This window comes from Phyllobates terribilis, unplaced genomic scaffold, assembly GCF_046119375.1.
Source record: "Phyllobates terribilis strain yellow unplaced genomic scaffold, ASM4611937v1 Scaffold_9__5_contigs__length_417890890, whole genome shotgun sequence".
Taxonomy (NCBI): Eukaryota; Metazoa; Chordata; class Amphibia; order Anura; family Dendrobatidae; genus Phyllobates; species Phyllobates terribilis.
In genome coordinates, this window is record NW_027362769.1 from 163,814,884 (window position 1) to 163,829,802 (window position 14,919).

The window sequence follows — 14,919 nt, forward strand, 5'->3', positions numbered from 1 at the left end:
TTGTTTCATCCCAGCTCAGTTATATCCATTACAGCCGCCTTTCCCGTGATTATGAGTGTGACCACCATACTCTAATGTGTAGACAGGAAGTCGGTCTCTTACTTCCTGTACATTCCATGATGACATAATCACGCAACAAATCCTTGCCAGCAGCTCAGACCCCTTATCACCCAGCTCTGCCTTTCTTGTCCTTTATGTCCTCCAGTGCAGCTAAAGCTATCTGATGGGGAAGATTTATGAAACAGTCTAGAAGAAAAACTCTCTTTGTCCATTGCAATCAATCAAAGCAAAGCAATGATTTCCAACTGTATTCTGCCCTTGCAAGATAAAAGCTACTGTCATGGGTTACTGTAGAGACATTTTAGTTTCCTTTTAGACAGTTTTCATTTATTTGCACCATCATTTCTTCGTTGTATAAGAGAGAACTGATATGGTCGGTAGGTACATGCAATGATTAGCTGCAAAGTTATAAAACTTCCCTGACTTACACTGCCAGTCTACATGTATAAGTGTTGTATGCAGAGCTCCAGTATATCCCTGTGAGATGCAGCTTCATACAACTAAGAACTGACAGAGAAACTTATCACCAGCAGGAGGCAGGGGAGACAGACTGAAGCTGAATCACATAGCATACACTCAGACTCTGTAGTATATTTCAGGGAATAGAAGATGTACATCACAGATCTGTTACTGCCTGACATTAGATTATTGTCCATTAGGGCCAAGCTGTGTCATAGTAAAAGTTGCCGGCACCTGGGGCAATGCAAGTATTTTACTCGTCCCAAACCCATGGACCGATAGCACTCTGGGGGGGATAAGGGGTTAAATACTGAACTTCAGGAAGGGACTCAAACACATATTGGATTTTAAGAAAATCCTGGATCCCTTAGCTTTTTGCTGAAACTCGACATACATTTTTTTTTAATTTAATTTTTTTGTGCTTTTTATATAACTATTTTATGACCCTAGCCCTAACCCTAGACCTAATCCTAGTTAGGGTTAGAAAACTGGGCAAAAATATAACATTATTTATAGTGGTAATGTTTTTTTTTTTACAGGGTACACTTTTTTTAAAAAAAAAATTTGGAACAGCTCTCCCAGAAGGTCTCTATTACTTTTCTCACAAAATTAAGTGACAGAAGCTGCAAGACCTGCAGGAGAACGCAGAGCAGAGCATGTGATTCATTAGCTGCTCAGCTTTTGTTATCTCGATCTCTGCCTATGCAGAGCGCAGCAGCTGATGACAAACTTATCTGTGCCGCTGCACTTTGCATAGGAACAGGCGACAATGACTCAGATGACAAAGTTTCATTCCTTCAGCTCGCTGGCCGTTGAGAGTGAACTCGCTGTGCAAGAGAATCATTCCTAGAAGCACAGCTGTTGCTCAGTGTATCGGAGGTCCTCCTGGATCATTTGCCCCTGTGGTTCCCCCCACAAAGCAATATGATGAGACTCATCCCCCTCTGCAGAGGCATCAATGGGAAATGTAGTCTGCAATATGGGAACTATATCCGAGGGGGGAAAAAGGAATCAATATGACAGGCAACCCAGAAATGGCACATCAATAAAAATAAGCGTATACAAGAATCTCTACATTAGTCTAATAATAGCCTATGCATGCTGCACTATATAATTAAAAAAAATGAAAAAAAAATAAACTTTTTTTTGTGCTGGAATGCCTTTTAAAAGAAAGAAAAATAAAGATTACATTCCAGTAATAATCGTATAATAAAATAATAAACAATAATAAATAATATTTTTTATTAATATTATACCTATTCAGTCCCTTGAAGGACTTCTATAGCACATACAGATGCAGCACAACTGAAATTAATATGCCATAAAATCTTATATGTAGCGTTTTCTAGTAAAAAAAAATCTTCTGAGTGTGTATCTATCTATCTATCTATCTATCTATCTATCTATATATATATATATAAGCAGTACATGTCAAGGTCATCCTGGCTGTGTCTGCAAGGCGTCAGCTCGATTGTCCAGTGCCGGATCGTGGGAGCAATCGTTTCTCAGTAAACATGGAGCAGACATCACTTGACTCCTCTCCGCTATTGATTACAGGAAATTACTTTGATATTTAACAGCAGAGAACAAAACAAAGAGAAGAAAGTTATTTCTCCGATTCCTCCCAGTCGCAGAGTCTGATCTGAACATTAGGTTGGGCGAGGACAAGAGGCGAGCGCACGGTGTCTGATTCTCAGCCTCTCCATACTACGTGCAGCCATCACATCAGGTGTGGGCGCTGTGCAGCGAGGGCGGCTTTGTATCTAACCTATGGTGTCGGCTGAGTCATGTATCTGAACCTAATGGGGACGCTGTGTGTGTGCTGCGTAGTGACGAAGCTTGAAGCTCATGTACCCCCAATACAAAGTCTCCAAAATATCGCCGATCTTTAATAGTACTGTTTTTCTCATATGTGCCAAAGGGACTTTATGGGCCCCCTAGGACGCGATACAATTGCAACCCCTGCCCCCACTATAGTTATGCTCCTGGTGCCGAGCCCGTGTATCTAAGCGTATAATACGTGATATATGCAGCTGAGAGAATGCATCTCAACCTAACGTGTCTGCTGAGCCTAAACTTTGTGCCGCTGAGTGGATGGAATTGATGAGATTGGATCTTCCCTCTCCGCAGTATTTATGCCCATGGACCCCGGATCAGAGACTAGCTCCACACTATATACCCCATCATGGCATAGTTCTACCGATCACATTTCATACTTGCCAAGAGGACTGGATTTGCTATGACAGATGTTCAGATGTTTCGGAAAGTCAGGGATGTCCCAAACCGACAACTTTTCTTGGGTTGTTAAAGTTTTGCCCGTAACCCTTCCCCAGGGTCTATCAGGAGCGCTGCCCCCCATTCACCTATAATGCCCAATTTTGACATAACCGCACTTTAGAAGCTCCAGAAAATTGGGGACAGTTGGCAACTATGAGGATGTGGTTTACCGTCACCACCCATGAATGAGTGTTCCCGTGCGGTGTTGGGGTCGTTCCCATGGGGCTGACATCCGTGATGTTGGTAACTCTGCCCTTACATACCTGGCATTTCTGCGGCACATACATTTGCCAGTCACAGATCTTGAGGCTTAATGGACCAGGACAGGGATCTCAGCAGTGATAAATTGTCTGACTGATGTTAATTAAGACCCGTTCTGGGCCCCAACACTTTGCCAGCATGGAGCCGAGTGAGAAGGGATGAATGAATTGTAGCCGTACGCTCTAATAGAGAAATTTGGCTGCCTATAAAATTGCTGGGACATTGACAAATGAGCTGCAGCATCCAAAATCAGAGGCCGCTCGGCTGCTGGAAACATTTCTGGAGAGCAGAGCGTATCCTGACACGTCTAGCAGAGGCTTCATACCTTAATATTCCCTGTACGTCCTACTCAGGATGATGAAGCATGGGCTCAATTACTCTGCTCCATCCCAGTATCATGAGAAGCCTCCATCAGACTCTCAAAGCTTTTGTGTCTCTGCTTCCTATCATGTAGCTCAAAATTCATTTCCCAGGTACGAGCAATCCAAAAAGATTCAAAGGGTTTGGCAATGTTTTCAAATCCATCCATATTGCAAAAGCTTGGGGCTTAAACACCAGTTAGATGCCCAATAACTCCGGTGCCCGATGAGACAATCCATGAAGCATCACAATTCACAGGATTCGGTCCATCGAACACGTCGGTAATCTGTGGTCGTTGGACGGGATCCCTGAGAACTGCCTCCTACCTCCCATCATCCACGGCTCTTCTTTTGGATAGGTAATCACAAGAAGAGCCGCGAATGCCGGAAGGTAAGAGGCCATTCTCAGGGCTTCTGTCCAACGGACACAAATTACCGACATCTCCAACGGCCCAGAACCTACGAATTGATTCTCATCAACTCTAATCAGAATCAAATATATACTTTCCATAATCAACAGTTGGGGGTTAACTATCGAGTCCCACCTTAAAGATGACCATCATTAGTCACAGGGGAGCGAAAGAAGACTGTAGTAATCATGGTCCTCATCCCATGGCCCTATGAGCTCTTCTGACAATTATCCAGTGCCTTTATGCTCCTTCTCTTCTCCGTCACCTCTGAGGCTCCTCCAACATTGGTGGTGGCTCCCTGGGGCTGACCATAGGGAAACGCCGAGCGCTGTGTTTGGCCATCTCCAGCACTTCCATTGCCAATGAATGGAGTGGAAGAGTAGAAGTGCACAAGATGGGCTCTGCTTCATACAGACAGGGCTCTTCAAAACCCCATTTTCTGGATCGCTGGAGATCAAAGCGATTGGACCCCAAATGATCAAAAAGTTATCCATTATCCTTGGATTGGTGAAAACTTTCAAATTTGGCACAAACTCTTTAACTTCATGCAAAAATGACTTTCAATGTATTGTTATTGGCTTGGGCATCTTAAATTGGTCAGTATGATCATTGTAACTTTAAAACTTAAAGTGAACATTCACCTTTTCACAATTTGTTGTTGCTTGGTCCAGATCTTAGTGTTCATCCATTTCCTTTATATCTTTATAGTGGTAGGAGCTCTATATTTCAGATTCAGAGCTATAAAACTTCTGCATAAACATTCTCACTGCCTGCAGCCACCACAAGAGGGAGCACAACAGTTTACTACGTACTGATATTTTCTTAAACTCCCCCTAGTGGTGGGTGTGTGTGCCAGAATTTTATAAACTACTGCTATGTCTAGACCAGAGATTGAAGCGTTCTTATAGAAAAACAGAATTTAGACCCGTGTTACAATATATTAGGAAAACAGTACAGAATTTTGAAAATATAGAGATAGCAAAAAGGTGTTCATAGGTTGCCATTCATTTTAAACAGCTTATGTACAGTAGGCTACTGACTGTAACTATTTTTTATTTAATTATCCCCCATTCATCCAGAACTTTGCATTGCAAAATTATCAATTTTTGAAATACACTTTATTACCTTATTTTGCTTCCTTCTCCCAAGCTCTATGCTGCAGTGCAATTATAGTGCCCAGTCCATATTCCTTTAATAGCTGCTCTGAACTGCTGCTCAATGAGATCTATACACTATATTCAGTTTGTGTACGGTAATTCCCCTGTCGGAGTATGAGGGAGGGGAGCAGATAGGCCCAGACAGGGGAATTCCTATGCTTTTGTTTGAATGCAATGTATGGATCTTGCTGAGCAGCATCTGAAAGCAGCATCTAAAGTAGCACTGCAGCGTAATGTTGGGGAGAGAAGAAGGCAAAAAGGGTAATGTAGTATATTACAATAATTCTTAACTTTGCAATGCCTGGAGGATAATCAAATTGAAAAATAAAGTTTAGTTACTCTTTGACATTGAGAGACCTTTGTGAGTAATATAGTTTAGAAGCTCCTTTCAACTGCTGCTCTATAAGATCCATACACTAAGTTCAAACAATCATTGTTTGAGAGTTTTTCTATACTGAGTAAAGGGGTGGTGAGCAGAGAGGCTCAGACAGTGAAAGTCCTGCACTCTCACTGTTTGATTATATTATATTACCTTGTTGAGCAGCAGTTGAAAGCAGCTTCTAAAAGAACATGAACTTGGCTTTTTAGAAGGAAGCAAAATAAGGTAATTTAATCTATTACAAAACTTTAACAAAAGTAAAAAATAAAAGTTTAGCTACTCTTTAACCACATTTCTGATTACTATATACTGTGTACTATAATGTATATAAATAACTGGTCCTTTGATTTAATCTATCTTCCTATATAATGGTTGTCCATGTTAGTCCTATTAGTACATGTTGAGTTGAGGAGCTATCAGGTATTATAAGGTCACCATCGTCAACTAAAAATCAGATGTCCCAAAGGAACATGGAACTTTTATTCTTTTGGTAAAACCACAAAAAGTTGTCAAAAGTGGGAATGAATGTACCAACTGAACTCTGGGTAACCTGTACATTTTGGTGATCTTCCAAGCCAGCACATTCCTTCAACAACCTTAATTTCTATAACAATGAGACTTCTTAGGATCCAAATTCTTAGCATTTACATTATAGTTTTCCTGATATAAATCACTGAACGTAGGGAAGTCGGAAGTGAGAACACCCACATCAGCTTCAGTCTGGGTAACCTACAAGTTAGGTGGATTGTCCAAGCCATAAGACGCCTACACAACCTACATCTCTGCACCCACGACTCTTCCTATGACCTAAACTGATCTTGAAATGTACAGAAGTTTTCTTTCAAGCAAAAAATGTCCAATAATTACCCATTGTGGGCTGGTAATGAAAGATTAATAGAATGACCCAAGAGGCTGCAAACCATCAGAAAGTCGATAGTGATCCACCAGGGGCTGTTCCATAGCTGTAAATTGCGATCATTACATTATCGAAAGAAAACACTTCGTGAAACCCAAATGTTGAATGTTCATATTAATGAACTGATTTCCTTCTACTGTTCATGCAGATAATGGTCCAGCTGAGAATTCTCACTGCAATAATCTTCTCCTCCACCCACTGATATCAACTACAAGGATGTTCAGTCCCAGAATTACAACAATGTCGAGGTCTATTGGTGACTAAATTCACTGCAGTCGCGGGATATAGACGACAAACGGATGATAAAAAATAGAACACTTCTGCCTAGAGCTGTTTCTCCACTTGTCCACTAACTTTTCAAAAGTGGCAAAAAGTTTACAAAACTTTTTTCTGCCAAAATGTTGTACGACAAAATATACAATTGTTTTAGCAAAAATTTGATATGCTCCCACGCTGTATGTAAGTGAGGGTTGTTCTGTCCGATGGGCGTCCTCGCTGCGGCGACTGTCCCTCCTCTCTGCTCCTAATTGCGGTTAAAGGCGGTGGCATTTGTTCATAGGCTGAAAAACTGGTGACAGGTTTCCTTTAACGACTGGACCAATCTGCCCCAAATTTGGCACATAGGTAAATCAAGCACTTTGGATGTTTTTTACCTTGGGTTTCAGGTCTCTAAAAACTACTATTATTGACATATTCGCCAAAAAAATACAAAAAGAAAAGATTAATTTACAAACAAACAATTATATCAATATGCCGTAAATCTGGCACTCAAGTCCTAGAGAGCTGAAACCTGGTCTAAAAGTTTCCGAAGTGCCTGATTTACCTACATATATTTATTAAAAAAAACAGAACACAAAAGCAAATATTAACTTAAATCTCTTTGGGACACCACTAGAGGCGTTTTATATATATATATATATATATATATATATATATATACACACATATATATATATACATATATATATATATATATATATAATTTATTTATTTATTTATAATCTAGCACATGAGACTATTTCCCTCAATATTTACCATTTTGCAAATGAGAACGTTTGGCTTTAAATTGTGAAATATTTATTCCAGTTTTTAACGTTTTTCTTTTTATTTATTTATTGTTTTCAAACTTTCTGACTTAGAGGGAAAAAAATAAAATAAATGACTGTGGATAAAGGATTAATTAATTTTCCGAGAGGCGCAGGAGTGAGATAACTGCAGTGAATTATTAAACTGGTAGGGCATGTTAATAGACAAAGCTCCCACTCTGGCGGTATAATAAGCGGAGAACAGAAGGCGTACGGCAGAATATAAAACCTGTGTATTTTATATCCCACGGCCGCCGTATTTATCAGTATGATTATGACAGATGTACAAACTAGCTGGCTGTGCTGTCTACACAAGCCGCAGAAATGTATGAAAATTCATAGTTTCATTTCACTGCAGATAAAATAATGGTACGGAGAGGGAAGAAATGGGGGGCGGCGAGGAGTGGGGGGATGGGGCTGCAGAAAATGATATATGGTATTTGACTGTTCACAATTTGCATACGGCCGCTATATGCACAATGCTTCTTCTTCACTGATAAATGCTAAACAAATAGCCTTTGGCAACGGTAATAGCGCAGGTTGTCGCTGCAATAAATCATTTCTGCTGTTGAGATCCTATATAACAATATCTCATTTTTATTTTATTTTTTTTTAGTTCAATTTAAAAAAAAAAAAAAAGGGATTACCGAAAATTGAGCAATTGTTGGAAGTTTGAGATAAAGAAGCCGCAGTTTGCAATCACACAATCAATCTCCATCAGGTTGGATAAAAATAAGACAGCAATGATTGAAAATACCCAGGTGTCGCCTTCTCTGGGGATTCGGTGACTTTATGGATTTACATTGGCAGAAAAGGGTTAATGTATGCTTGTCGGATCCGATTCAGGTATGGAGCACGGATCGCGATTTATGGATCGGCCGTGATGAGCCGAACTCGACGGGCGGGAATGAGGTTGTCACGTTCGGGTCTGGAGAATCAAAGCCGATCTGGGACTATCAGGGATCGCACTCAGAACCCTGCTCTGCACTGATGAGGAGCAAGAAGTCTGGAATAGTGCTGGAAGAGATCCAACATTTTGTAAGAGCGATTAACGGGGTTGTAAGCAATTAGTTTCTGGATAGATTAGCCTTAGAATATCAAAGGATTAGAGTTTCATTCAGCAACAGCGCCACACCTGATCACAGGTTGAGTGTGGTATTGCAGCTCAGCCCAATTCACTTAAAGGGATTGTCAGCACAGAATGACTGTTCAAACCAAGCACAGGCGCTCGGTGCACACTTGCTGTGGTCAAACATTTAAGCGCTCCTTCCCACCTGGTAGTTTTCCTTCTTTCTCTGCCTCACTTCTATTTTGATTGACAGCTCTGTAGTCATAGAGCCAGAGAAGGTCGGAGATAGGTGGAAAACAAGCAGGTGGGAAGGTGCACTTAAATGTTTGGCCATGCAAAGGTGCACCAAGCTCCTGTACTTCTGTGCTGGCAGACTCCCTTTAAAATGAAGCTTAGCTGCAATACCAGACTCAACCCATGGACAGATGTGGCGCTGTTTGTCATAGAATGCAGCAATATAAACTATATAAGATCTGCAACAGCGCCCCCCTTTTTGATGGTTCTTTTTGGAATTACAGCTTGTGGCCTTTTTAGGGAATAATGAAATCCCAGCAACGGTTTAGGGTAAAAATAAAAGTTTTTGGTGAACTCATACAACTCGTTTAAAGAGGAACTGACGCCGCTCCTGATAGGCTTGTTTGGGCAATTTTGTTGTAGAAAAGAGGATAACTTGAAGCTCTTGGGACCAATTCAAAATCTGTAACACAGTCCCCAGCTACGATGTCTCATTGATAATACTGGCATCTTCTCATGTGGCAGGGGGGAATTTCGGACTCCCTCAAGCACCAGCTTCTTGGTAGAACAGCTCCATCTGCACCCTTATAATTACACCCCCTATAATTACACCCCCTAAGCTACCGAAAGCCACCGCAGTCCACGAGTCTACCAGATCCCAGGAGTCAGATATAACTCGGCTGTTCATACCACATAATAAAAGTTATTACCTGATTTCCAAGTGAACGGTTTGATTTCCTGAAGTGTAAAATCGGCTTTTGTAAGAGGCAGCAGCATCGCCATGAGCAGCAGATACTTGTGCATGGTCAGCCTGGGACAGGTGCCTGGAGCTGCTCCATTTCTTACATACATTCTGCTGTCGTTCTTCACTTCCTTTCTGCTCCTAAAAATAAAAATAAGAAAAAAAAAATTATGTAATTGTAACAATTTCTGGGAAATCTGGATGATAACACATGGCTGCCTGTGAGGCTCCTACGAGGGTTGCAACAAGAGATTAACAAATCTCCCAAAATTCTAATTCCTCACAGAAATTTTCTTTGCATCAAATAACTTCTTTGCAAATAAAATCTGTAGGGAAGGGATTTAAAAAAAAAAACCCTTTTATACTCCCTTCTACTTGGCCCTCTACATACAGAACCTTTTTCTGATCGGCTCCCCTGATTACACGTGGCACAACGCACATCATTAACATGCACGGCGCTCCACGGGATTTGGTAAATTACGGCAGCACCAGAAACCTTCTGGCAGAAAAAGATAGAAGAAAGAAGGATCGAAGGACCATTAGCAGAAGTAGAGAAAGCCAAGAAGAGGTGAGTGCAATTGATTCATAATCGTAGCCCCTTTTTATGTCCTGGAAATCCACCTTTTGATGGAATTTGCACAAATCAAATTGTGGAAAATTCAGATTCTGGTGAATCCGAATATTTCATAAAATTGATACTCTACCTAGTGATACTTTTGCTTCCATCAAGCTACATGTCTGTAAATGTAAGAAAATGTAATGGGATTGCCAAGACTTACTAAATTAAATTAACATAAATCTTTGTTTTGATGATCTTTGCTTTGCTTCTGAAACCACTGGTGACCTGGATGCAATCACATTGCTGATGGGAGTGTTACAATGTATCAGCGTTGATTAATCAACTGGAACTAATCTGTGATGATGGCGACCGCTCTGCATGGGGTTTTGTATTTTTATTGTAAATAAAAGTAAATAATTGCATAATGAGAAGTTATATAACACTTTATGTTCAATATTTGCAAAATCTCTTTTTCCGGTGACTACAATGTATCCAATCTAGACAATCCTCTCTGAGCTAAACATAGCAGAACAAAACTTTATCTTGTCCTGATAGTTTAAAGGGTTGATATCGTCTTATAAAAATAAGCAACTTTGCAATTTATCTCTTTTCAAGAAAGAAAGGATTTTTTTAATTCTATTGTTTACGTTGCTTAGGTTACCGGCAACCACTGCACTATATCAAAAACTGGAGAACACATTTACAAACCCAAGGAGCACATGTTTGCAAGTTCGAGGAGTGCACATTTGCAAGCCCAAGGAGTACACGCTTGCAAGCCCAAGGAGCGCACGTTTGCAAGCCCAAGGAGCACACGTTTGCAAACCCAAGGAGCACACACTTGCTAGCCGGAGGAGGGTGCAAGCCCAAGGAGTGCACGCTTGATAGCACGAGGAGGGCACGTTTGCAAGAACAAGGAGCGCCTGTTTGCAAGACCAAGGAGCTCATTTTGCAATCCCAAGGAGCGCACGCTTGCTAGCCTGAGAAGGATGCAAGCCCAAGGAGTGCATGCTTACTAGCCCGAGGAGGGCACGTTTGCAAGCCCGAGGAGCGTCCATTTGCGAGTCCAAGGAGTGCACATTTGCAAGCCCAAGGAGGGCATGTTTGCAAGCCCAAGGAGCGCATGTTTGCGAGTCCAAGGAGTGCATGTTTGCAAGTCCAAGGAGCGCACGTTTGCAAGTCCAAGGAGCGCACGTTTGCAGGCTCAAGAAGTGCATGTTTGCAAGTTCAAGGAGCACACATTTGCAAGCTTGAGGAGTGCACTTTTGCAAGCCCAAGGAGCACACGTTTGCAAGCCCAAGGAGCGAACGCTTGCAAGTCCAAGAAGAGTATGTTTGCAAGCCCAAAGAGCGCACATTTGTAAGCTCTTCGCTTTAGAGACTGCAAGCGCTGCTCTGGAACTACAGCTTCAGTTCCCATGCACTCCTTCCATGAAACAGATGCTTGCAGAATCGAAGAGCTCACAATTTGGGCCGGTGTCTCAGCCATGTTACTGGCCCAAACTGTCAATCTTTAGGGGCGTGACACCCTCACAAGAAGCAAAGAGACCAGTACGCTCCTGAAGAATCATCATGAGACAGCCTCTTTAAGACAGTGCATCAGTGCAGATCAAATGTAGGTTTGTACAGGTAACAATATCTGTACAATCCAGTTTTTGTTTTTGTAAAACCAGAGCATAAATCGTTATCGCAGAACTCGCAGAGGATAGTCATGACTACATACAAGCTGTGAGATGTATCAGACTATATATACACATCACCCTCTGGATGTAAACAAGAATAATCCCATTCACTGACAGCAAAGAGAGATGTTATGCAATAAGTAAAGGGAACCTGTCATGTACCGCAGTGCCATCTCTGGGTAGAGCTGGAGGATCTGAATCGACTGATTTAAATTCTTACCATTTAGGAGTCAAGTGGGTGGTCCTCCTTACTGATTGTCAGCTATCTCTGAATGCAAAGGAAAAGTTGTCAATCACTGGTTAGGACCGCCCACTGGACTCTTAAGCAGCCAGTTTATTAAGTCTATTGGGGAAAAATATTAAATTATGAACCATATGATATGTGTGCCATAGTTTGTGACTTTTTCATTTTTACTATTATTCTTTATGATGTTTTAAAACTAGCGTGGGCTCAATGGGAAGGAGAGATGAAAAATGTACCATAATTTGCGGCCGAAATGAGCAAAAATTAGATTTCAAATTTGGCTTTCTGATGCCCAAAATGTATCAAATTTATTAAGAGTCTTGCACCTCTAAACAAAACGGACACAGTATGCTCCAGCATGCTTGAAATTAAAACTAACGTCTGACGTGTCAGTCTAAATAAATTCCATTCATCAAACGGTTATTCTCCTCTCATACATTGATGGCATAGTCACAGGATATGATATAAGCGTACAGTACATGTGTGTCACCCTGGCCTGGATGCCACAAAATGTAATAAAGCTGTGTCTGAGAGCAAGGGGGAGGTTCTCTAGTCAGGGGAACATTAGCATGCAGTACCTCCTGTCTCAGGCCAGTAGGGGGAGCAGGCTGCCCCTATAAAAGCTGGTGCTGGGGGCAGGGTTAGAGAGAACTTGAAGGCCTGTCTCAGGACTGAGACTTGTCCCAGAGCAGAGCAGGGACAGACAGTTGTATTGCACCTAAGAGGAAGTGTGGCAGGAGGAGAGCCACAAGCCAGAGACAAGAGGCGAAGAGAGCCTGTTTTGGCAGATAAAAGACTTACTTTACCAGACTTTGGTGTCTGAGGCTGGGAGGATTCTACATCCTCCAGCAGATAACCAGTTCGAAGGGGACTGTATATTCCTTGGCCTAAGAAGCCTGGAGGCCCTGCCACAACAGAAGGGACCAGCAAAGCCGTACAAGGCTGGGAGCAGAAAGGAACCCACGTCGCAGGCCATACAGGCGAGAATACACGGAAAGCTCGGAAACGTGGGCTGTTACCCTATAACGAGGAGATAGCCAGAAGGAGCGCAGAAAGCACGGTAGGCCTACACCCTCACCCTGACCAGGGCCAATTTCCCCGTTGCTCTCAGACATCCAGGTCCCCTCCTAGCTGGGACTGTTTATGGGTCAGTTTACCTGTTTCAGTAAAGACCCTGGACTGCAACCTATTGTCTGTGTGCTCCTTCGCGCCTCCAGCACTACCGGTACTGGGACTCTCACCACCATCACTCCCACCATCCACCATACTGCCCTGGGGCCGCACTCTTCCCGTGGGGAGTCACACCATCCCAGCTGCATATATCATCAGCCCCAGCGGTCTGCCCTGCAGCGGCGGTTCCTAATGACCGCAAATCCACGGGTGGCGTAGTCGGACATAATCAATACATACATAATCAATACACATAACGGACTACCACTGGCCTGACCACCCTGAGCCACGGAACCGGGTCACCACTACTACCCCCATAGTCTCCCTATTGCCCGGATCCGAGTGCCCCACGGCCCAGGGGGCGAGTCAGCTTTGGCGTAGTATTGCGTGCCTAGGAAAGACTTTGCACTTACCTGAAAAGAGGTTTCCCGCCATCCGGAGCCGTTTCCCGCCATTTCCAGCCGTCTCCCGCCATCTTCCATCGGTTCCCGCCATCTTCAGCCGCTTTAAAGCCATCGGACGCCATCTTCAGGACGGCGCGCGGGAAGAAGAGGGGCGTGGATGTCAAAACCGCGCGAGATCCGAAGCTCCGCCCCACGCACCGATGCTGCGCAAGGTACTGGAAGGGAGAGAGAGCGACGCTGACGTCATCAGGACGCGACGCCAGGTCCTCGTCCATAGCAGCAGCAGCGGAGCCGCGGCCTACAGAAGAGGATCGTCGGAAGGTAGGCCACGCTTAACTAGGGGGGAGGAAGATGTCGGACACAGAGGCGCCCACTACCACCAACGCAGCTGCAGCAGCGGTGATGCCCTTTTCCCTGCCCTACATCCCTGGAGCGGCCTGGCTGCCCAAGTACTCAGGGGAGCCCCATGCCCTAACTGACTTTAAGGAAAGGCTGTACAGTTTGTTCCAGGTTTACCCCCTGACAGAGGAACAGAAGGTCAGCATACTAACAGGGCAGTTAACTGGCGCAGCCCAAAGGGAGGTAAAATCATGGCCCGCTGAGGAGAAAAGAACTGTAAAGGGTATTCTGGCCCGGCTGCGGGGTACCTTTGACACACGTACCTCCGCTGAGATTAAAATGAGGTTCTATGGATGTAAGCAGCGGGCACAGGACAGCATCAGAGACTATGCCCTAAATCTGCAGGAAGCCTTGAGGGCTATTCAACAAACTGACCCTGGCAGTGTGCAGGAAACGGATAAGCTGCTAACAGAACAATTCATAGAAGGTCTGCTGTCTAGCGTCCACAGGGCCCAACTGTGCCTCATGTTCTTTCAGAACCCCGACCTGACCTTTGCCCAATTTAAGGACAGGGCCATAAGGGTGCTCCGTGAATCTGCAACCAGTGGCGCTATAAACCCCCGGCGCCCTGCTCTCACCTACCACCAGGAGGCGGCGCCCTCCTCTATGGACCCCGTGGGGGCTGATGCACAGGCCCTGAACCAAGCCCCGTCGAAAGACCTGCACCACCAAGTCCAGGAGCTGACCAGGAGCGTCGCGGCGTTGACCAGGACCGTCCAGGCGTTGCAAGTGGACCCGGCAAGACCCATCGAGCTGGCTTCAAGTCCGGAGGATGTCCCGTGGCATCGACAGAGGAGGATCCCGTCATTCCGAGGGAGGCCCACAGACCGCTACGCAGAGGATGGACAGCCCATTTGCCGTCGATGCAACCAGCCCGGACACATTTCCAGGTACTGTAATTTAAACGGGTCCAACCTGGGGCAGAGGGCCAACCCCCAGGCATAAGATCACCAGGCCCTTACAATTGGCGTAATAAGTACTTTGGGGGGCGCCGGGTTTTACCCGTGGTGCTGGACGGTATCCCCATGAGCGCCTTGCTGGATACTGGGTCACAAGT

General features: G+C 43.9%; 1 protein-coding gene across 1 annotated transcript in view; it reads right to left on the reverse strand.

Annotated features, from left to right (window-relative positions):
- Positions 1–14,919, reverse strand: part of THSD7B (thrombospondin type 1 domain containing 7B) — a 760,515-nt gene that overhangs the window by 501,426 nt on the left and 244,170 nt on the right. The window contains exon 2 of the mRNA XM_073647255.1: positions 9,377–9,549. Coding sequence (XP_073503356.1) covers positions 9,377–9,518 — 142 coding nt within the window. The 5' untranslated portion in view covers positions 9,519–9,549. The remainder of the gene's footprint in view (positions 1–9,376; positions 9,550–14,919) is intronic.